The sequence below is a fragment of the Cavia porcellus genome, unplaced genomic scaffold (genome assembly GCF_034190915.1).
Source record: "Cavia porcellus strain 051 isolate PalLab524CR breed Dunkin Hartley unplaced genomic scaffold, mCavPor4.1 scaffold_1, whole genome shotgun sequence".
NCBI lineage: Eukaryota > Metazoa > Chordata > Mammalia > Rodentia > Caviidae > Cavia > Cavia porcellus.
In genome coordinates, this window is record NW_026947484.1 from 219,775,499 (window position 1) to 219,800,309 (window position 24,811).

A 24,811-nucleotide genomic window follows, 5' to 3' on the forward strand; every position below is an offset into this window, starting at 1 on the left:
AATAAATGTTTCCAAGGTCTTTCATCTGATACATTGTCACCTAAAAATCATTTATGATTTTATCAAACTCCATAAAGCATATGTTCCAGGGAAGTACAATTTGGTTTTAAGACTGTAGTAGGCATTATAGTTACCTATGTAGTGATCATTTCTTTTTTCTTTCTTGAAGAGATAACCATAATTCTTGTTAGGACAGTAGTAGTTTACCGGAGGAGAGATTTCCTAGCCAAATCATGGCAATCATATGACATGACTCTAGTCAATAAGATATTCCTTCTTTCCCTCTGTAACCTTGAACAGGATGTGATTCCTAAAACTGACATCTTGGGCCACGAGGGAAGGAAGCTCACAGAGATCCTCTCAGTGTAAAGGAAACACTGAATCAATTCCTGCAGCCAATACTTCCAACTTCTTATATGACAAAAACAAACTTCTTGTTATTTAAACCATTATAGTCTTATTTTCTGTCACTTGTGGATGAATATCCTCCTGATAGAAGGCTCTGGCACTAATTCTGCTGGTCAAACAGCTTCACAAGCAACAGTGACAACTAGACTTTGTTCTTTCCAGCAGCAGCAAGAATTTTGAGAACTAAATTGAATTTTTCCTGTTTGAGAATCTGATTTTCATATTGCAGAGTTTCTTTAAATGTCTGTCTGGGATCTATAAATGGTTATTAATTTTCAAGATTCACTCTTACTAAAGCTCTTTGGAAGCTCTGGTTAATTGACAAGGAGTATTGTTAAAAGGACTGTTCAGCAGATCGATTGGGTGGTGAACCAGTCTTGTTATTGGGGGATTCAATAATGTCAGAAGCTAGAGGTCTTCTTTCTGGGACTTGTCCAGTTTCTCCAGAGGAAAATCTCCAATTGGGCACAGGCAAATTGTTGGTCGCTGGCTTTCTGGAAGCTAGGATGGGATGTGTCTGCAACCTCTGTTCACCATGTAGTCTCTTAAAAACGACTCCAGTTTTCAGGTCTGTGCATTGTTCTTGCTCTATTGTAGATTAACATCCAAGTCCAGAGACTACTGGGTTGATTTCTTCAGAGAGCGAGTGAGTGGTGAGCAGAGAAGGGAATATCTGTCTGGCTGCTTTGAGGTTGTTGAGGGACCGACCGTTGCCCAGAAAGACAGCCATTTCCCCTACGCGCAGTCCACAATTCTATTCACTTAAAGTCACTTCTTGCTTTCTACCTTTTGTGGTTCTTACTTCCTGCAAGCCCTGAGATTTTCAGTTTCTACCTCGTTACTCATTAAAATTTCCCTCTGAGATGAGTTCAACTTCCTTTGTTCTATTAAACCAGTTATTAATTCTACATTTGTTTTCCATTTGTTGAATATTCTTTGTTCCTGTTTCTTGTCCAACTTGTTCCTGGGTATTAGTGTGTTTTTATTGTATGTTCCTTTACTGTTATTTTACTGCTGTTGGGGGGAGGCACAGAAGTGTAATCACCTACCATGTTTTCCCTTTTTTTTCTAATTATCCTGATTTGGATCCTATTATTTCAGTGGTAAGCAGCCCAGTAATTGGCTGTAGGAATGAAAACCTCTGAGAAAGGTTGAATAGCTCAGCAGATTGTGGCAGGAGCTCAAGTCATTTATTAGGGAAAGATACCCTACCCAAAGAGGCTTAACCAAAGAGGAATTTATTGGCCCATGAGAGTGGGAGGAGATTCAGTGGGTTAAGTGGAAATTTTGATTTAAAGGAGAACTTCAGAGAGGAAATCTATTATGTAGTAGGAAGAAAAGCTATCTAGAAATAAATTGAGTTAAATTAGAAAATTCAGGGCAAATTGATTATGTCATCCAGAAGTTTTAGAAATAGAGACAAAACAAGGGAAGAAATGAGCAGGAACTGAAAAATGCCAACGTTTATGTGAGCACAAAAGCCAAGAATACAGTGGAAAGTTAGCCTGGGTTGGTTTATGTTACATTCAAGTTGTGGTGTGCTGGTTTGCTCTCCTTCCCGGAGCACCCTCCTTAGGGTAATGACATGATGATGAGCTAATAAAGGAAACAACAACTAGGACGAAACAATAGGTGATCAGGTTACCTGAACCACTGGGGAGAAATGTTTTGGAAGTGATTTGTACCGTAGATAAAATAGTCATATCACGAGAAAAAGAATTTCTGTTATGTAAAAATGATTACAAAGATCTTGCCACCTTGACAGTGATTGTAGGTATTTCTGACCCGCCATTTTGCTCCCTGACTTTGGTCAAAGCTAACACAGATCTGAGAGCTGTGCTTGCATATTTCCATTATCTTACCAGTTGCTTTAATAACATTGCTTGTCCAGAAGAAACCCCAGGAACTCAGAAAGGAAAACGGTGGAAGAATTTTATTCCTGAAAAGCTGAATCACTTGGTATAGATTGGAACGATTAAGCGAACTGCTCTTGAATAGATGATATAAGGGAAAAGAAAAACAGCCAGTACACAGCTGGGTTCAAACATAACTGGACTCCAGGCTTCAAATGATAGCATCAGGCCTATTTTCATGTCTCAAAGCTCAGATAACTTCTTGCATCTTCACTCTGGACTTTTCTAGCCCCAGATTCCTATATGTTCAGGTTAGTAAACCTCATAAAATTTGTACTTTTTTTACTAGCTCTGAGGAGATGCTTCTTGGAGTGATACTGGTATACTCTGCCTGGTCATGTACATCTCTCTGAAGCCATCAGTGAGGCTAGGGAGACAGGGAACCCTGGTTGGTTTTGTTTAACTGCTTACCCTGTCTTGTGATTGTCTTGCACCTCTGGGAAAAGAGTTCAGCCTCACCCGAGAAATGGGGGAATAGGGTTCCTCATAGGAGAAAAGAGTTCTGTTATATGAGGGAGGAATCACCCTGTTAAAAAATGTTAAAACCCTATTTATTATAGGTTTATTTGTCATGGAAGGACTTGAATCTTACCCTTGTGAGCTGGCCAGCATGGTCCCTAATAGAGATTGCTGAGACTGCTACATTCAATACAAAACATTTCCAATTTTCAGAATGAACACAGAACTGTTGGTTTTAAGTACTTTCAAGTAAAGCTGAATTTGGAAAGACAGTCAGTGGTACCTGCCAAAGGGAAACGACCATGGCCTTGTTTTTTAGGCTTCATAAATACCCACTTTAGCTGGGCGTGGTGGCTCATGCCTGTAATTCCAGCACTCGGGAGGCTGAGGCAGGAGGATTGTTGGAATTTGAGACCAGCCTGGGCTACAAAGTGAGCTCAAGGCCAACCTGAACTGCATAGTGAGACCTTGTCTCAAAAAAAAAAAAAAAAAAAGAAAAAGAAAAAAAAAATACCCACTTTATAGTCTGGTAGCTGTGGTGCAGCACTTGCTAAGCTTGTGCAAGGCCCTGGGTTTGTTGCCCAGAACCGCAAAATGAAAAAATATCTGGTAGTTACGAAGTCGGCAGTGGCTAATGGTGAAAGAATAATTTTACAATAGGGAATGTCAACAATGTGGTGCCCATACTGCTCTGAACTAGCCTTCATCTCAAAGCCTTTATTTATTAGGAGTTTTTATTGCAGTGTATTGAATTTTTTTGTATACTAGAACAGAACTTATGATGGCTGTTTAGGTATATTATAACCTAAATAATGATTATTTATGAGAAAATAAGAATTTGTTTTACATTTTACTTCGACAACTATTTATCATTAACTTTTCTGAAATATTTATCGAGTGAGGAACACTTGTGGAATATAAAGCCAGTAATTATAAGTCAGATGTAGTCTGACTACCCCCACAGCTGATCAGATCATAATAACCAAGAAAAGCCACATGAATTATATATGTCTAGCTAAAAGACATCAATAATGTTCCTTCACAAAGTATTTCCCAGGTAATCTGGAAGTCGTGAGGAGACTTCAGGCTTGCTCTTTGGAGCAGGTCTGCCCATGTACCTGGGGTGGTCTAGGAATTCTTTGTTTGAACTAGTTTTCATGGAGGCACCGACGCTGTTGCTAGCCCTGCCCCCATGTAATTTCTGCTTTTCTTCTGTTCCGTCCTGCATAGCACGGCATATATTCGTTTTCCTCCAGCCATAGAGAAAGAAAAATAATGGCCCCAGCTGTGTCCTCTTACTACTTGTGCCTCAAAACAGTGCTGTTGCAACGGGACTGACAACACAGCAGGAGAGTTTCTTCACCGTCAGATTCTACTTTTCACAATGACTCAGTGAATCCACAGGTCCAAGCTGGCTGGGCTGCGGATGAGTGGTGAGAGACCATATCTTCCGCTCCGTTCTCCCCAGATTCTTTCTTACAACCATCTCTTCTCCCTTTTCTTTCTTGGCCTACAGAATCTCCAAGCCTTCAGGCATAACACAAGCCAAGCATTGAAACTCTGGTTTTTTAATTGATTCGAATGCATGTCCCAGAACAAGACAGAGTGTGTGTCAACCATTAAAACTTGCCTCTGTCAAATTTTAGGTCACCTGCTTCTCAGGAGAATGTTATCAAGGCTTTCAAAACAAGTTGTTACTCATCTGTTTGAATGAAGCAGGAAGCACAATGCCTACGTGAAAGTTGACAGTGGTTTCCCATCCCAGCAGTGTTAGAGTAGCCTACGCTCTCTTTTTTTCTGTATTATATACTTGTCATATTACTCAGCACAGCTTTATAACTAAGGGTCTGTTTCTTGGGCTCACATCCGTCAAATGAGAGCACGAATCCTGTATTCTGCAAATATTACATGCTGCAATCCTTAACACTTTTTTTTTTTGTGTGATATTGAGGATTAAAGGTAGGACTTTTGCACTGAGCTACATCCTTAGCGCTTTTTAAATTTTTTTTTTTTTTTTTTTGTCTTTTTCCTTTTTATCAGTACTGGGGATCGAACTTACGACTGCCTGCTTGCAAGGCAGGTGCTTATGCTGATGAGCTAAATCCCCAGCGCTTTTTAAAATTTTGAGAGAGGGTCTCCCTACAATCCTAAATTGGCCATGCTGGGCAGGTGCCTACCATCCTCTTGCCTTGGGCTTCAATAGTGCTGGGACTAGAAGCTTGTAATACTATACCGAGCAATGCTTTTTAATAAATTGTCAAAATGTTTTCAGTAACTTTCCTATTGACGTCAAACGTGCGTTAAGGTCTTAGTGGGTATCAGTGAAAATAATTCTGAACTAAGTTCTTTCTTGTACAAAATTTCCTCCAAAATCATTGGAAATTCTGAATTTGGGCAAGCACCAAGAAAAATTCTGTGGAATGAGAATCATGTTGAACATGAATGAATCACCCTATCCTCCTCCATTTGAATCGCATATTACTTCTGCCTTTATGTTTTTTGTTTTGTTTTGTTTTTCTTGGAGAGGGTCTTCCGCCTGGGAGTTCAGGCGGACCTTGAACTCGCTATGTAACCCAGGCTAGCCTTGAACTTGTGGTGATACTTCTGTCTCTGCTTCATAAAGTGCTAGGATTACAGGAATGAGTCACTATGTCTGGCCCTCAAATTTTAACTTAATATTTTTATTGCAAAAAGGATTTAAAAGAATGTTCATCTTATTAAACTGTCCTTTCCCCCTTTTTAACTGAGTAAAATTGACAAAATCATGCATATTTAAGGTGTAAAACACAATATTCTGAGATATGTATGTTATGAAATGTTTACTATAATCAAACCAATTAGCATATCTGTTACCTTAATACTTATAGCAATTGTAAATGTCCTCTGCTTAAGAATATTTTATTTTACTTTTTTGGTACTGGGGATTGAACTCACAACTTCACGCTTACCAAGCAAATGCTTGAGCTGCTGAGCTAAATCCCCAGCCCAGGAATATTTTATAATAGTACAAGTATAATATGCTTAGTACGTGCTTAGACTGTGCTTTAAAATGTGTTGTTTTTCCTTCTGATACCAGGGATTGAACCTCGCGCTTGCCTAGGCAGGCATTTGTGAGGCTGAGCTATATCCTCCTCCCACTTAATTGTTTTTCTTGTTGCTGAGACAAAATACCGGATACTCACAGGTGAAGGGAGGAAAAATTTTATTAAGCTCACAGTTTGTAGACTGTGTGAAGCTTTGAGGGGATATCAAGACACAAACCATGGGGCTGGGGATTTAGCTCAGCGGCATAAACACCTGCCTTGCAAGCAGGCCGTCGTGAGTTCGATCCCCGGTACCGATACAAAGTTAAAAAAAAAAAAAAAAAAAAAAAAAAAGACACAAACCATAACACTTAGTATCTCACTCCCAATGATAGACTGAACCAGTTTAGCAAACACACAAGCACGAAGCCCTGGGTTTAATCTTCACTACCACAATAAAACAAAACAAAACTTGCTGGCCAATACTTGATCAAGACTCAATATTCTACTTAAAATATACAATTCTTCTGACATCATGGTAGAGTGTGTGTGTGTGTGTGTGTGTTTTTTTTTTTTTTTTTTTTTTTGGTACCAGGGATCAAACTCACAGCCTTGTATTTGCCAGGCAGGTACTTATGCCACTGAGCTAAATCCCTGGCCCAAAATATGAACATTAGTATAACTGGAGGCTTTACCTGTGTCTGACCTCATTTAAGGGCTCCAAGGTTTCAGAGAACATTATTTCCACATCTCCTTAATTAACTGGGCAACCTGAATGGAGAGCGTTTACCTCAAATGCTGCTATTCAAAATGTGGTCTTGGTGGGTGCAGTGGTGCCTGACTGTAATTCAGGCTGAGGTAGAAGGACTGCTTGATCCCCAGAATTGGAAACTAGCCTGGGCAGCATAAGCAGACCACCAGTTAAAAAGAAAGAAGAAAAAGAAAGAAAATAAATAATGGCCTTCACATGTTAGACTTACTGGGTATTAACAAAATAGGGTATCATTTAAAAGTTATTTTCTGCTGTTAGAAGTTGTACTATAATCATACTGTCTAGGATCTGAGGCTTGTTTGGTCCTGTAACTTGGAGCTTCTCTAACCTATATAAACAGGAACAGCACTCTATAAATGTGCAGCACAAAATGTGTGGTCTACTTAAACCAAACGTTCAAGTGAGTGTGAGGGGTGAGGAGGAGTCACCCAATAGCCATTTCATCTTTTTCACTGAGTTTTACTGCACTATGCACTGGCTGATAAGCCAAAAATTGCTTCATCTATCTCCTGCAGTTACTAATATATAAATATTAGGTTCTACCCATCAATACCCCTGTGTAAGAACTGCAAGACTGTGCCGACGAGCATGGTGGTAGGAGGATTTTTCCTTTTGTTACTGTAGTAGCAGAGGCTCGAGGGTTCAGTTGTTGGCTTCCTGAGTATTAGAAAGCATGAGTGGGACATCCATTTTCCCTGTGCCACTGCTATAGAGTGATTCTTAAGCTGGCCGTGGAAGTGACAGCTTCCTGGGAATGGTGGCTTCCAGACTGAGATTGTGGTGTTACAGAGCTACAGCAGTTGGCTTCTCAATGAGGAAGAGCTCAGCTCTTTTTTGTTTTCCATTTCTTAAGTAATGTTTTGAGAGTGATTTCATCAACCTTTCTAATTTTTCTTTAAGTGCTTTAGTACTTCTAGATTAGACTAACTGAATTCTGTTTTGTTTTGTTTTGTTTTGTCTTTTTGAGACAGGGGCTCTCTATGTAGTTCAGACTGACCTTAAGCTCACTTTGTAGCCCAGGCTGGTCTTGAACTTGCAACAAGCCTCCCGAATGCTGGGATTATAGGCATGAGCCACCATACCTGGCTTGAATTCTGGTTTTTGCAACTGAAATTGAGTGATATGGCCTACAGTTTCCAGACCACTCACACATTGTTATTTTAGCAAATATTTATTTATTTATTTGTTCAGGAGTCAAACTCACAACCTCACACCTACCAGATAAGCACTTGAGCCACTGAGCTAAATCCCCAACCCAGCAAATATTTATTGATGGAGAACCTTGTATTAGCAAGTGTTGAGATATGCTTTTCCAGTAGTATAAAACAATAGTTTTACTTTGCACAAATTGTAGATAACTTAGAAAATTGTGTTCTTAATGTATTTTTGGTAAAGGAGTTTTGTCTGAACAGGGCAGAAAGTTGAGTTTTAATTCCAATGTAATTACCATACATGGCTCATATGTCCTTATCAGTATAGTGAAAAGTAGGTAAGAAATTAGAGGGAAAAGATTAGCCTTTTCAAACCTGACCTACCAAATGGAGACAGTAAGGACCTGCTCTGTCTACTTTAAAAAGATTACTGTGAGACTCAAGTAAGGCAATGTGCTTGACATAACTTTGTAAATAGTAAAGGGCCCCACAGTGCCGATTATTTATTTAAAATCAAAATAATAGAGCTGGGGTGTAGTTCAGTGGCGGGGCACTGAGCCTGTGCAAGGCCCTGGTTCAATCCTCAGCTGCAGTGGAGGGGAGGCATCATATTACATCATACCAATGTAATAACTTCATTGCACAAACATCAGGGTAAATTCTGATTTTCATATAATGGTGTGCTTAAAGTTAAGGAATACTTGCTTTGTGAAAGAAGATTCACTTTTAAAATACTGTAAGAAATCTTTTGTTAAAATATCTCTTGCATATTTACAATTGGTTGGTTTATAATTTTTTTTTTTTTACTTTTTTTTATTGGTACTGGGGATCGAACTCATGACCTCGCACTTGCAAGGCAGGCGCTTATGCGGTTTATAAATTTCAATCATATGCATTTTGGTACATCCAGTGTGCAAAAAAAGCCATATCTGTTTAGTTATTTGAAAAATGATATACTTTTAAAATGGTCTCATTTCAAATACAAGTGACAAATAAATCAAATTATAGATCATTTTTTGAAATTTGATAAAATTTCATACGTTTCTTTTACTTGAGTCAGAGAAGAGCTTAACTTTTAAACTGTTTGTATTTTTTCTAGTCTCAACTTCATTAATTCCTGTTCTGAATTTTAATTAATTTTCTTCTGTTAGTTTTAGTTTTGGGTTGTTATTGTCTTTCTACGTACTTGAGGTGTATCACTAGATAATTTGGCATCTCCATACTCTTTTTATGTGTGTATTTATAGTTGTAACCTTTCCTCTTAGGACTGCTTTCATTGTATCCCATTGAGTTTGGTGTACTACGCTTCTATTGTTATTTGATTCTAGGAACTTTTTTATTTCTTCCTTTCCCTTATTTCTTCTGTGGTCCATTAATTATTTAATAATATGTTATTGGGCTGGGGATTTAGCTCAGTGGCATAAGCACCTGCCTTGCAAGCAGGCGGTCATAAGTTAAAAAAAAAAAAAAAGAGCAAATAATATGTTATTTAAACTCCATGTTCGTTCCTGTGACTTCTTTTATTTTTCTTTTTATTCTTTTGAGACAGGATCTTGCTATGTATTCAAGGTTGGCTTTGAGCTCACTATGTGGCCCAGGCTGGCTTCAGACTTGCATCGATTCTCCTGCCTCAGCCTCCTGAGTGTTGGGATTACAGGCATCTGCTACTATGTCTGGCTCTCTGGCTTCTTTTGCGGTTGATTTCTATGTGGTTGTTGCACTATGATCCAATATATGCAATGACTTGTTTCAATTCATTGTATTCATTTAAGCATGGATTACAACTTAAAATGTGGTCTATTTTGGAAAAAGTTCCATGTACTGTTGAGCAAAATGTATATCCTGTTGTGGAATGAAACACTCTGTAGATAAGGGAAGCTTAATTAATTTACTTAGTTTTAATTTTTTTATTTTAAAGAGAATAAAACCCAACAAAACAAAACAGAGTAAAACCAATCAAAAAGCAGTTGAAGTGGTACAGAACTTCGAAGCAGCATAGTAGGAAAATAATGGCTATCACGATATATATCGTTATCTTCACAATAGTTGTCCCTTCCATCAGATACAATAAAGTCAAATAAAACAGAATAAAAACAGTCAAAACAGAGCACTGAATAAAACCAAACAAGAAATTGGAACAAAACAGTGAGAATAATATTAGATTTCAAAAACAAGACCAAAGGAAATCCCTCATATTTGCTATGCTGCTCTGTCATCCTCCTAGTATATGCTCAGACTAGCTCTAGGCCTGCAAACAATCAAACAATACAAGCATTCAGTTGTTTTTGTGCCTCTGCTGCTATCATCTCAGCCTGTTCTCCACCAGCCAGTTGCTTAGGGGCGTGTGGGGAGTTCTTGATTCTCAGCAGTTGGCTCACAGAGAGAATGATCAGGCTTCTCTCTTTCTGGGTCCTGCATGGTTTATGAGAAGGGTAATCTGGCTTCTTGATGTGCTCCTCCCAGACCCAGAGTGGCTCCTGAAGCTTAATTTAGATCAGTAAACATCTAGTCAGTGCCCATTCTATACCAGACAATGTTGTTGGTGCTGAAGATACAAAGTGTGACACATATCCATCCCCAGTCTGGCCATATCCGGTGTGGTGTTCAATATGGTATTCATTTTTATATGTGACTCTTGAACACTTAAGGTATGGTTAGCATGATTCATTTTATTTACATTGTTTAAATTTCACTGGTTTAAATTTAAATTGCTACATATGACCAGTATAGGTTAAGGACTGGTCAGTACAGGTTAAGGACAAAGAACAGCAGACTTGTGGTTATGGAAGAAATGATAATATAGGTAAAGCACTTTTCTTCTGTTTTAACAAAAAAGTGGCCTACTAATTTTCCTGGTTTAGGGGTGAAGATGAGGAAAGTACTGCAGTGGTTTGAGGATGTAAATAGTAACAAGGGAAACAACCAGACATTTCTGCTTTAAACCTGTTTTACTTGATTCAAATGTCCTCTAAAATACTTTGGATGCAGAGACATTGCCCTACTAAGATAGCTAAAGATGATAATGGAAAAACAAACAAAACAAAATCCCCAAAACTGAGGTCTAAACGTTATCTTTAAAATTCTTTGTCCTTTTTCTTAGTAGTCTCAGCATCAAAGACCAAAAAAGAAGGATGAGTTAAATTAGTAACTTGCTTACCAAGTTAATTTCCTTAATGGGGAAGACATTTAATTTTGCTCAGATTTAAAATGACAGACTGAGATCTTAAGACTTTGGATTATTTTTCTTTTGGAGAAACAAAACAATAGAAATATCGTATGAAATAACAGAGTAATTAGTAGTATCCAATTTTTTTGTTAAGTATGAGCACTTTGTTAATTTGAGCTATATTTGCATATGGAAAGCAAGTTTAGTTTCACATCTATTCATGTCCAACTGTGGACAGAAATATTATACCATCCTACTCTTTTAAATTAATAAATTATATAATTTAATAAAATTATTTTTTGTACATTGTTATTGTCAGGGTTTGCAAGGAAAATGATTTAATGCAGGACACATAATTACAGAATTATGTTACAATAATCACCAAGAGTCAAACACAAACGTGCAGGAAATTTGTCCACACACTAAAGACCCCAAAGAATCCAGCTGAGGTGGGGATCCCATGGCAACATCCTGTAAGAGCCCAGCTGAAAACCTTGAGCCTATGACAATGTCTCACGGAAGTCTGTTTCAAGGATCTTTGCTGGGAAGGCCCTAAGGTCAGTGATGGAAACCAGAAAGTCTGTGCCAGCAGGATGAAAGATCTGTGCCAGTAGGTTGAAAGTTCTGCACTGGAGCCAGGAAACAATGCTCAAAGAAAGGACCAAGGCTCCCCTGAAAATTACCATCTTCAACAACAGCGAAGTCCGAGCTCCTCTGACTTGAAAACAGCCGAATTCTTATCAGGAAAGCTCTTCCTCCAGGACAACCGACAACAGGAGAACCAACAGCACCATTTCTTCCTCTCCTTTTTATGTTGTTGGCAACAATCTTCACGTGGGCCGTGCACCCCCAGCCCACACTAATTCAGTTTACAAGTTACAAGTTAGCCACATATATCTAAAACACTAACAATTTGTGAAGTAGAGAGAAAAAATGAAAATAAAATATTATTTTGAGGGGTAAGTGATTATCATGTGTAACAAGAATTGAATTTTACCTGTCATTATCTGGTGTATGCGTGAGCACTTTATTTTTGCAGATTTATCATTATTTTTGAAAAGGGCAGACATGTGGAAGCTGGAGCCCCAAAATAGATGTGCAGGAGAGCTTTTAAAACAGCACAGTCCTGTGGTTACACTTGACTACACGGTGAGCCCATAGTATTAGAGGCACTTCCTGAAGAGTGCATCCTCCGGAACTGTGGCTTTTCACCATAACTAATCAAAAGTGGGTTAAATAAGAGGCAACAGAGCCACAGTACCCTTTCTTATTTCTGCCAAACACTGAAAGTGGTATCATTAGAAAGAGCATACAGGAACAATCATTAGTCTCTGAATAGCTGGATTTTACAACAAACACTTGGTTCTTAATCATAACACCTCTCTTTGACTCCAGTCTTTGAGAAATGTGGCTCACAGTATGATATGAAGGTTTTATTTGATTTTTACATGAATTGAGGTGGGAAATAAAAGTGTCGAATTTTTGATGAAACAGCAGCAGTTGGAAATTGAGCTTGGGGTATGATAACCTAGTAATTTGCATCGTTGGTTCAAATGATATATTCGTCAGAAAATGGTGACACATTTTACATAATTTTGGGGTGTTTTTAATAGAAATTAAACTTAAGAATTAATATGAAAGCAGTATATTATAGTTTGTTTCCTATGGAAGTCAATTGAATTTTCTTATCCAGGCGAGACCTATAATTTTGCGAAAAATCTAAAATGTGAATTACTTTTACTTTTTTATTAGTACATGTCTGCAGTATGTTTACATTCCTTCGGGGAAGTTGGAACATGTATATAACACAATTCCTTTTTCATTGCCTTTCCCTTGATTCCTTTCCCACTTGAGAAAGATGTACTTCCCTGCTTCCTAGTATCTTTTATTTTCTTCTCTATAATTTCAGTTTCTCATATAACAGAAACCACGCGATGTTTAAGCTTGTGAGTCCGATTAATTTTACCTAACATTGTGGTCTCCAAGTGCACCCGGAAGCGGTTTATATGTCCATCAACGGATGAATGGATAAAGAAAACGTAGTATTTACCACAATGGAGTACCACCCTGCCATAAAGGTGTAATTAAAACTTTTTATTAGTACCAGCTTGCGATACATAATGATTACATTCGTTGTCGCTCCTACTTGCAAAAACAGAACATCTTAAGAGTTAGATATGAAAGATCCTCTAGCAACAAGAAGCAACTAAAGGCTACTGAGTCCTTCGGGACTCCAGAGGAGGTGAGTTGTAGGCTAAAGGACAAATAATACAATGAAATAGACCAGAAGAGAGAATAGGATGGACACGGTTTTATGTGGAGGCTTAAAGGCGTCTCTGACGAGGCGGGGCTGGGCAGCAAAGGCTCCCGGCCACAGGAGCCGGCCACCGGCCGCCCGTCTCGCTCCCGCCGGCTCTCGGCGATCGGCCGCTCTTCTCCAGCCTCTCGTTTGCTGGGCCGAGAGCCCGCCCACCTTCACTAGATTTTGCCCGCAATCCGGGAAAGGCATGCTGCCAACCTCTCCTCTCCCTTCATCTCCTGCAGTTCTGGAGCTGTGAGGGGCACAACCACAGGGATTTCAAAATTTTCCTTCTTTCGAAAAAGAGAGGCAAAGCATTCAAATTAGGGGAGAGCGGTTAACACCCGCAAGCCCCACACGCCTCGCAGCCTGTCCGGGATCCCTCTGCGCCCCACCTCGGTAGGAGCCTCATAGCGCCAACGGCCGCGGGGCCGCAACGACTCCAGAGCGGCGCGCGTCGGCCGTTAGGCCACCGGGAATAGCTGGCTGGCTGCGCGTTCTCTAGACACGGTGTCCAAGGCCAGGCCAGGCCAGGCTCCCGGCGGATTTTGATGGACACCCCTTCCAGCCAATTGGAAACCTGCTTGACTTTCCCGCTCTACCAATAGAGAGCGGGACCTCGGTTTGGGAGGGGCGTTTCCCGCGGGCTGCTGCTGGATTCGATCCTGCACGGCTGCCGCGAAGGCGGGCGGAGGCTTGGCTCGGGCTGTGGGGAGCGGATTGGGGAGGAGGGAAGACCGGAAGCCACGGTCGCGTCCCCATCCTTATATTCGCTCCCCCGGGGGGAGCTGAAACTGAGTGTTGACTGCGCGGCGGAGGGGAGCTGCTGCTGCAGAGCCTCCTCTTGGGGCGCCGCACTCAGCCCGCGCGCTCTCCTGAGACACCGGCTGCCGGGCGCGTGCGCCCCGCGAACGGCCCGGCCGCGCAGACCTCGGTCGGAGAGGCGCTGCCTGCGGCGGGCACTGGCCGGTGGCGTCTGAGGCCCGCGCCCCTCCGCCACCCCCACCGCCGGCCGGCGGGTCTCCCAGGCCGCCGCCATGTCCTCCTCTTCCTCCTCCCCCAGGGAGACGTACGAGGAGGACCGGGAGTACGAGAGCCAGGCCAAGCGCCTCAAAACCGAGGAGGGAGAGATCGACTACTCGGCCGAAGAAGGCGAGACCCGCCGGGAAGCGACGCCGCGGGGCGTGGGCGACAGCGGCGGCGGCCGGAGCTTCGCACAGCCGGTGGGTAACAGCCCGCGGGCGGCTCCCGGACAGCAGGGGCCTCCCGCGCACCTCGCTCTCCCCCTCTCCCGGCGCGGCTGAAGTGGCCGGGATGCGCCGCCTCGCATCCGTGGGCCTCCTATTCGTACCTCTCCCAGCTTCCCGCATCTCGGCCCGGCCGCGAGTCCGCCGCGGGCCCCGGACTTGGGGAGGGTCGCGGGGGGCGGGCGGCGGGCGGCTGCGCTTCCGCTCCGGGGGGCGGCGGGCGCGAAGCTCTTTGTTAGTTGAACTCCCCGGGCGCGGAGCCGGGGAGGGGACCGCTGCTTCCTGCAGTCCCGCCGCCCGCTGTGTAGCATCCCTGCGCCAGGCTTCGTCCCCGCAGGGCTCTCGTCGCCCTGATCCTGAGGACCGCGCAGGCTAAGTGACACTTTAACGCCCTCGCGCTCACACCAGAGGGCCCTGCAGGGTACAAGTTTTTTTTTTTTTTTTTTTTTTTTTTTTTTTTAATCACCTTTGCAAGCGTGGTTGTTTGGTTACTGAGTTTTGTGATGATGGGTCTTACACAGATTTTGTTACTTCTGTCATAAAAATGCGTTGGCAGGTGATAGTGCACCCGTATTTTCTATTCGCATCTTAAAATTACTTCCATGGCAGTTTACTACAAATTTACGCCACGAAAGGAGAAACTGAACTGGGCGCTGTATTATGAAACACATTCCTGGAGTCCTCATCAGAGAAATATTAGCTGGAGGCAGAAGGAATGTGAAAACCATTTTATTATCCACATCAAGTACTCAGCTTTGGTTGGATAGAGACTTTCAAAAAACAAAGCGACATAAACATTTTTGCCCTTTTTTGGTGGCCTGCCTTAATGACTTGACTTTTTTAAAAAAAAAAGAATTCAAAACGTTTAAATTGAAATTTTCTAAATTGTATGTATATGTTAAATCGTTTTCCTCCCCTTACACGAGGCAAATTAGAAACCTTTTAAAAGCTTCTGTTTGAATTTTCTTGTAAAATTTCTGGTTATTAGTCCTCAGTGTTTTCAAATATGGAAAGATGGTAAATGAGGTTAGACCACATTTTAAAAGGCAACTTCTTCTTCCCTAAGTAAAACAGTTTCCTTGTTAGTTATAGTAAAATAGTTTCCAGTTAGCTATACCTTTTGATTGTTTTTTTTGTTTTTTTTTTTTTTTTTTGTCTTTTTCATTTTTTTATCGGTACCAGGGATCGAACTCACCGCCTGCTTGCAAGGCAGGTGCTTATGCCGCTGAGGTAAATCCCCAGCCCCTACCTTTTGATTTTTGTGGGTAGGTATATGAAGTGTGAATAAAGGGAATGCTTTTTTTTCTTAGGAAGTTTCAGTTAAAAGCCAACTTTCTTGTGAAAGTTGGAAATAATAGTATTTAAATGTATTTGATCAGTATACCTCTTTTGCTAAAAGTCTTGGTTAGGGAGCTGGGGATTTAGCTCAGCGGCATAAGCGCCTGCCTTGCAAGCAGGCAGTCGTGAGTTCGATCCCTGGTACCTATAAAAACGAAAAACACACAAAAAAAAGAATCTTGGAATGAACACCTAAAACAGTTTATGAAACCTTATGAAAACATAATTTTGAATGTTAAAGTAATACATAATGTATCAAAGTTAATTTGTATGGAGTATTGTGAAATCTAAAGTAGCACTGAACAAGGGCTGGCTTGAAGAGGGTCTGGAGTATACTTAGCATACCCCAGTGTTCTTGTGACCTTGAGAAAGTCAGTTAACTGCTACTTTGAGTCTGTTAAATAGGAAAGTTGAACTACTCGGCTTCTTTACTTGAAGCTGTAGTTAAAAAATTAACATAGTGGAATGTTTAAATTACGTAGGCAAAAACTAAACATATATAGATAGAATTTAAATTTTTTTTTTTTTTTAAACCAGGGTTCAACTCAAGACCTGCTCTTGCCAGGCAGGCACTTACACCACTAAGCTAAATCCCTGGCCCTGAATTCTTTACATTACTGCAGTTGCATTTCTTAGGAAAGAGTGAGTTGCTTTCATTTAACAGTACATTTGAATCTGTTTTTTCTTCTCCCTGTAATTTTCAGTTCAATTTGAAATCATTCCAACTATGGAAACTCACACATACAAACTTCCGTAATTTTAGTAGGCATTCCCTGGGTGGAAGGCATTCCCTGTGTAGTGCTTCATCATGCAAAAGTTTGAAGAGAGTTTAGCACAACCTCAGTAGTTCTTTAGTACTTAGAAAGAAATACCTTTGTGGCCAAACTTTGAGTGGTAAATGCAGTGATGGGCTGTCTTTTTAACTTTGGTTGCAAGTTTGTAAACTATAAAGTAAAACTTCAAAGATTTATATTGTTAGATTTTTCATAATTTTCTGAGAGAGCTGTAATAATAGCCAAATTTATAAGAGAAAGAGCTAAAGATGAATTGTTCACTGTGAATGATTATGATCTCAAATGCGTCAAAAGGAAAGAGACACGAAATAAAACACTTCAAATTTGTGTGTTCCGGTGCTTATTTTTTAATAGGGCAAAATCTTCTAGGGTTTTAAGTTCACAGATTGAACCAAGTTTGATTATGGATGTTACAAGTTACTTTGTTCTTGTAAGTGATGTTCTTAAATTCAGTAGGGATGATCTTTAAGATCATATGAATAGTAAATTTCTGTATTTTATTTTATGTGTTTTATTTTAAGAAAGCAGCTCAACCTCCCAACTATTGTGATTTGACTTAGTACAACTAATTGAGTGAACTGGGTTAGAGTGCTAGTTTATTTGGGGAATTGGTTTTTCAATTACTGTAGTATGGGGTAGGGGATATAGCTTAGTGGCACAGTGGCTGCCTGGCAAACATAGGGTCCTAAGTTCAAATCCCAATACCAAAACAAAACAGCTAAGCAAATCAATTACTGTATTATACTAGTGAGTAAATGGCAAATATGTAAAAGGTTTGATTTATTTATTCAAAATTCAAGTTTTTCAGCATTTAACAGATAGACTTGTAAGATAGTAAAATGTCAAGGAAAAAGTTGTGCCTTCAGTTTCCAAATAAAAGATTATGCACTATGTAGAGAATCCAGTTTGAATTCATAATACAGTTTTACTTGCAAGATACAAATGACAGAAATGGTAGGGATATTGTAGTGGCTTATTGGATGAACATGGAAGGGGAGATATAGGATGAGATCATTTTTGTTAGCTTTTGTGTAAGTTTAGTAGATAGCATAGCAATTAGGGAAATACAGAAGTATAAGAATGTATGCCCCTAGAGGTAAGTGCTAGAATACTTAGGCTGTAGTAGTCTTGTCCTGTACATAGCTAAGTTGCTGCAGAAAAGAGGAATTTTTTTTTTTTTTTGTCTTTTTTCCTTTTTATCGGTACCGGGGATCAAACTCACGACTGCCTGCTTGCAAGGCAGGTGCTTATGCCGCTGAGCTAAATCCCCAGCCCAGAAAAGAGGAATTTTAAGGCCTCGTTTTGGGGAAGAATTGAAGTAGGTTTGATTTTAGTGACCGTGTTTCTTTACGTTAAGTATAGTGAAAAGAACATGTTGGAGTGTCAGCGGGACAGTATGTGTTTAGTATGTGTGAAACTTGAGTTTAATCCCCAGCACCAAAGAAAAAAAATGTAATGGAGCCAGTAGCACAATCAAAGTAGATATTTTAGCTGTACTATCAAGGTGCTTTTTGACTTAATTTCTCAGGAACTGAGTTAATTCTATGATTTTTTTAATACATTGAAAAATAGTAATTGAGCTCCTATCAAAATGATGCCATGATCAGGGATTTAGCTCAGTGACATAAGTGCCTGCTTTGCAAGCCCAAGGTCATGAGTTCAATCCTGGTACATCCCAACCCCACAAAAAAAGATGATGATAAGTGGAAAATATCCCATATCTTTAAAATTTGTGATCCTGCATCATCTAGTGACTTTTCCTCCGTGAAACTGACCACAACTTTCAGGGCTTGCAGTTGAGTGCCAGTGACAGCCCTGTGTACTCACACACATCTGTCATCCTTTGAGTTCAAGACCAGCCTGAACACAGCAAGACTTTGTTAATATACTTAAAACAAATAAGGAAGTGGGAGTAGGGAATTTATTGGCCCATGTAGCTGGAAAATGGAGGTTGATCCAAGGATTTGTTGTGGGGACTTGATTTTCTCTGTTATGCTTTTCTCCATGGGGTGGTAAAGACAGGTTGGGATTCTTACAGTTAGCAAAGTTCCATTTCTCCAAATGGCCCTCTGGTTAGCCATTTTGGATGTACTATTCCTTCTAGTTCTGGGCCATTTCTGAAGTTAGGTATGATTATGTAATTTAAAATACTGGTAGAATAATGAGAAAGAGCAAGAGTGTGTGTGTGTGTGTGTGTGTGTGTATGTGTGTCTGCCATGTACACAATAGGCAGGTCTACCAGTGTGCCACAACTGCAGACCTCTTCATTTTAGAAGGGGCCAGGAGTTGAGGGTAAGTAAAATCAAGTGATTTCTACTTATATGAGCCAAAAGAAAATGTTTTTAAAAATTACATGATGGGTGGGGCTATAGATCAGTGACGGAGAACTACATTGGCCTCAGTTCCATTCTCAGCACCACCCTTCAAAGATTATTTAAATACTTTCATTGGTTATTGGTTTTAATCTTTGCTTTGTTGTGTAAATATTCTTACTGTATTTTGGCTGTGTTACATTATTTCTTTTAAGAACAAAAGACCAAGTAGAGATGTAATTTTTAGTAAGAAAAAGTATGTCAGCCAGGGATTTAGCTCAGCAGCACAAGCACCTGTCTGGCAAGTGGGAGATAGTGAGTTTGATTCCAGATACAAAAAAGAAAAGAAAAGAAACAGTATTTAAGTTAACCTTAAATGTAGTATGAATTCAAATAATAGTTACAGCTGCCCCTGAAAACTTTGTCTTTTACTATATGAAGTGTCCAAAGTAAGGAAGAAGATAATCTTACATATCTGAATCGCTATTCATTTCTTGCTTCTACATTGATAAATAATAATGTATACACATAAAGATTATGGGGTTGGAAAAGACTTGATGTACCTTAGAAGTGAAAGAAGGATCTGGAGGATATATGGCATGATTAGCAAGTTTGGTTGCTGTTACAAAAAATTAGAAAATCATATAGGAGAAGGACATGTAGCTGAACGTAAAGGTGAAATTTATTGTGTCTCTCCCTATTCTGTAACCATGTCTAGCACTGTGCTTAGTATTTTGTATATGTTTTAATTGTAGTCTTGTGTGATAAATAATGTGATAAAGAACTTTTTTCAACTGAGAAATGGAGGCATAGAAAGGTAAAGTAATTAGACTAAGATAATTGAGCCAGTAATTGTCCAAAGATTTAAATAAACATTGGTCTGACTCCAAAGCCCCTTTTGGGTGATAATCTATAGAAGATAATTTTGGTTGCAGATTATGAACAATTTTGTAAAATACGTGGATAGTATCTTTCTTGTTGCTGAGACACAGTATCCCATAGCCACAGTTCTTTTTTTTTTTTTTTTTGTCGTTTTCATTTTTATCGGTACCAGGGATCGAACTCACGACCACCTGCTTACAAGGCAGGTGCTTATGCCACTGAGCTAAATCCCCAGCCCCATAGCCACAGTTCTAAAGAGAGATTTGTTTCGCTCAGTCTCAAAGAGATTTTAGTCTATAGTGCGCTGGCTCCAAAAGAGGGGCTGCATGGCACAAGGGCATCGCAGAGGAGGAGCTCATTGACAGGAAACAGCCTAAAATCTAGAAAGGAGGGAAGACCCACCTCCTCTGGCCAGACTTCACCTCCTAAAATCACATTTAGTTATGAACTCATCCGTGAACTAATGAATCCACTGATGAGTATTGTCTCAATGATCCAGTCACCTCCCCAAACACCACCTATGAGAGCCTAAGATTGTGTGTGTGTGTGTGTGTGTGTGTGTGTGTGTGTGTGTGAGAGAGAGAGAGAGAGAGAGAGAGAGAGAGGCATCAAGATATTAACCATAACAGGGTTTGAAGAATCATGGTTATTTTCTGTCATTTGGAGATGTTTAAAGAGAAGCTATATTATCACTATGCTGTGGGTCTGTGAATGTTTGGTATCAAAGAATGAGGTTTTGAATTTGATGTAAGTCTTAAAATGTTATAGGAAGCAGAAAAGTTGTCAGTGTATTGATTGTGTTGTGCATGGAGAAGCATAGGAAACAAAAAGGCTTTTAAAGACACTGTCCCTACCTGTTGTGAGTTTAGAATTTAGGCCTGTTTTAGAAAGAGGTGTTAACGGGCATATTGTCTTATAGAAGGTTCATTGTACTATATTGAGTTTGCCTTTGCTGCAGTAGATTCTGTCTTTAGTCTGCAATAGTCCAAATTAACGCAGTGAGTTATTCCTTGAGATGGCCTTTGAAAAGGGGTGAGTGTAAGGACTGAACAGGTCTAGGTCTGAAGCCTGTGGTGAGGACCAAATAATCCTCCATTGTAAATGGCCCCATTTTTAAGGGATTACACAATTTTAAAAAAGGATGTGTACATTGCAAACATGCTTTTATTTGCTGGGTGTTAATCTGAATGGAATATCATTTCTATTTATTTATTTATAAAGAGAATAAAACAAAACAACAAAACAATACAAGCAACACAGGATTTCAAAAACAACACAACAGGAAATCAACAGTGGCTGCCATAGTATCTATTTTATTTGAACTGTCGTTCATATCTTTACACACAGTGAATTCAAACAAAACAAAATAGTATAAAACCAACCAAAAGAATAAAAACATTATAGACCTTCAGAACCAGACAATAGGAAAATCAATAATGTTTGCCATAACGTCTCCTGTTCTTCAAAATAGCTATCTATACCTTCCAACATTGAAATCAAGTAATAGAAAACAGACTAAAATCAATGAAAACAAAGACTAAAAGCATTACTGGACTTCAAAACAAGATAATAGAAAAATCAGCAATGGCTACCATAATGTCTCATTTTTTTTAAAGTAGCTGTTCGTATCATCACACATACTGAAATCAATTTTTGTAAATTCTTTAGACTTTCTAGGCATGTATAAGCCTATACATGTATATCTGTCCTTTCTGTATGAGAGGGAAAAACAAAACCGAAACAAAACACAAGAAAATCAAGTAACAACAAAGATCCCCAAACAGTAACAATATAGTCTTTCAAAACAAGGTGTTACTTTGCTTAGTTATCTTCAAAAGAGTTACTCAGATTACCAGATATAGACATGCAAAGTTAGTCTAATCCTATGAATGTTAACTATTTCATTCCAAGAACTAATAGAAGTAGTAGTGCAATCATCTTAGCTATCTTAAGTGTATATACACAAATTTATATCTTTTTTCTTTTCCCTTTTATTCTCCTTTTCCCCTAAGCAGTTCTGACCCTTTCACAATATTTATTGAAGATTTTGTATCTTATTTACTCTTTCAGTTTCTTACATTAGGGAGACACTATAGTATTTACACGTGAGTATGATTTATTTCTTGAGTTGCATCCATTTATCTATAAAAGCCTCAATGGTATCCTTCTTTATAGCTAAGTATTACTCCACTGTATAAAAATACCACATCTTTTTTGCCCATGCCTCAGCTGATGAGCATTTAGTTTGTTCCAAGATTTGTCTATTTCAAGTTGTGCTGCTATAAAACTTGGGAGCACATATATCACTGTGGTATGATGTTTTCACTTCTTCAGGGAATTTGCCCAGAAGTGGAATAGCTGGGTGAAATGGGACTTCCAATCCCAGGCTTTTGAGGAACCTCCAGACTGATTTCCACAGTGGTGGCACCAGTCTGTACTACCATCAACAGTCCCCACAGCCTCTCCAGCATTTGTTATGGGTGGTTTTCTTGATTGGAATATTGTTTCTAGTTTGGTGGGCAATGGATATACTAGACAAGATCCTAGATGTCTTAAAGCATTAGAAATGAAAAATCTTTATGTGAAAGAATTTGAAAGTGACTTGTTAAACTTGAGATGACATGACCAAACTATTAGTCCGTATATAGATAAAAAATAAACAATATTGGTTTCTGTACCAATTTAGGAATCAGGTATGTCCTGCAATGCTTAAGAGGCAATTTTAGGGCTGAGGGTGTAGTTCCGTGGGTAGAGTGCTCACCTAGTAAGTGAGAGAGGCCTTGAGTTGGATCCCTAGCACTATAAGAAAAAAGGGGTGTTGGGCCTAGTTTTAGGTTAGGTAATAGAAGCTGTACAAATTACTTCAGATTACTAGTCCCAACTATATATAGTATAAGTAGAGAAGAGAAAACAGTGATTTTTAAGCTCTGGAGGGGTTGGTAGAAAGTTTGAAAAGAGTTTTGTTGGACAAGGTCTTGCTATGTAGTTCAGGTTGGCCTTGAACTCACTGTAGTCCAGGCTGGTTTCCAACTCCAGGTGATCTGCTTACTTTAGACTCCCAGTGTTGGATGACAGGTGTGTGTCATCATGCCTTTTTTTTTTTTTAAACTAGAATCAAACTCAAGACCTTGCACTTATCAGACAAATGCTTATTGCCACCGAGCTATATCCCTGGCCAATTATGCCCAATTTAAAAAGACTTTGTTGTTTTTTTGAGATAGAGTTTCACTATGCAGTTCAGGTTGACCTTGAACTCACCAAGGTCCTCTTGCCTCAGCCTTCTCAGTGTTGGGGTTACGGATTTTTATTTTTTGGAAAGACTTTTTTTGTTGTTGGTACCAGGGATCGAAATTACAACCTTGCACTTGCCAGGCAGTTGCTTACACCACTGTGCTAAATCCCCAGCCCTGAAAAGACATTTTTGATGTATCAGTTTTGGAAATAACCCTAGGGTTTTAAAAATATTTTAGTAAATATTTTAATAAGAATGAGGAAATTTTAGGTCAAACAAAAGGAGACATACTTTAAAATTAGAGAAATATCAAGGTAGATAAACATAAATGGCAGAGTCATTGAATAGGAATAAGAAGTAGAGTGTTAGCATATGTTTTCTGCCTTGAGGTTTAGAAAATCACATCTTCCTGCACTTACCATATTGGTCATATTTAACATTCCAATTTTGCTGTTCTTTATAAATTTTATTGACACATACTTGCATGTTTATTGGGTACAGTGTGATTGGATATGTGTAATAGTGTATTGATCATATCAGGTAATTACCATTTCTATGTTCTGTAGTTTTGAGGGAATTACTTTGGTACATTAAAGTGAGTTCTTTGGAGGAAGGCAATCCATTTCTTTTCTTTTTTTTTTTGGTCTTTTTCGTTTTTATTGGTACCAGGGTTTGAACTTACGACTGCCTGCTTGCAAGGCAGGCGCTTATGCCACTGAGCTAAATCTACCCAGCCCCAAGGCAATCCATTTCTTTGTGAGAAAAGCCAATTCAAAAAATAGTCACAGCTGGACACAGTGCCAGACACTAATCCTAGCACGTGAGAGACTGAGGCAAGAGGACTGCTGAGAATTTGAGGTCAGGCTTCCTTACAAAGTGAGTTTAGGGCCAGCCTGGACTATATAGTGAGACTCTGTCTCAAAAAAAAAGCAAAAGAGGGCTGGGGATTTAGCTCAGTGGCATAAGCGCCTGCCTGGCAATCGAAAGGTCATGAGTTTGATCCCTGGTACCGCTTAAAAAAAAAAAAAAGAAAGAAAGAAAAATAGTCATATTTTTAGTACTGTATTCAGGATAGTGATTACTCATGATGGGAAGGGAGGGGAAGAAGATATAGGATTGATCATTTGATGTGGTGTCATTGAAGTAGATGGTGGGCTCTTGGGTGTTTTGTATTGTTCTTTGTATCTTTTTTATAGGTCTTAAATACTAATAATGAAATTTTGTAGTTTGATTACACAGAATGTTAAATATGTTTAGTTTTTTTAAAGCCTTTTGCTTTACAGGGTTTTATTGCTACATCTGTGTATCTATATTTATATACGTACCCTTTTCCCTCTACATCATTTGAAAGTAAATTGTGGCTATCACAATACTTTATCTTTATCCAAGCATTCCTAAGGATTTTTTTTCTTGTAACAATTGTCATTCTCATATATAAGATAACAGTAATTATATTAAATAAATCTGAAGAGTCTGGACCAATGTAGTTTTCTGTTGTCATTCTACTTGCCAGCTGATATTTTAAGACTTGCCTAATGATTGTCTTTATTATATATTACAACATCTATTTTGAGAATAAAAGTTGTTTATATTTTAAATGTATGCTTTAGATTAAGTACCTACATATTATTTAGTACTTTCTTCTTGCTTTATTGTCCTGTGGCCATATTTAAGAATTTAATAATTTAAACACGTGATTTGAGTTTCACCTAGGCAATATCTTCTCTGTTAATGTTACTTTAAGATTGTTGTATACATACAATATGGTCTATTTAGTAATGAGTTCTATGATAGGGTGAGGGTGGCTGTTTGTTT

At 39.3% G+C, this 24,811-nt stretch overlaps 1 protein-coding gene across 2 annotated transcripts in view; it reads left to right on the plus strand.

The window, feature by feature from the left end:
• Positions 1-13,909: 13,909 nt before the first annotated feature.
• The window catches only part of Hnrnpll (heterogeneous nuclear ribonucleoprotein L like), a 36,219-nt gene continuing 25,317 nt past the window's right edge, over positions 13,910-24,811 (plus strand). Inside the window, exon 1 of one of the 2 annotated variants that reach the window (XM_063229591.1) lies at positions 13,910-14,414. In XM_063229591.1, coding sequence (XP_063085661.1) covers positions 14,229-14,414 — 186 coding nt within the window. In that variant the 5' untranslated portion in view covers positions 13,910-14,228. The remainder of the gene's footprint in view (positions 14,415-24,811) is intronic. The other variant, XM_013155974.3, reaches the window with a different exon arrangement.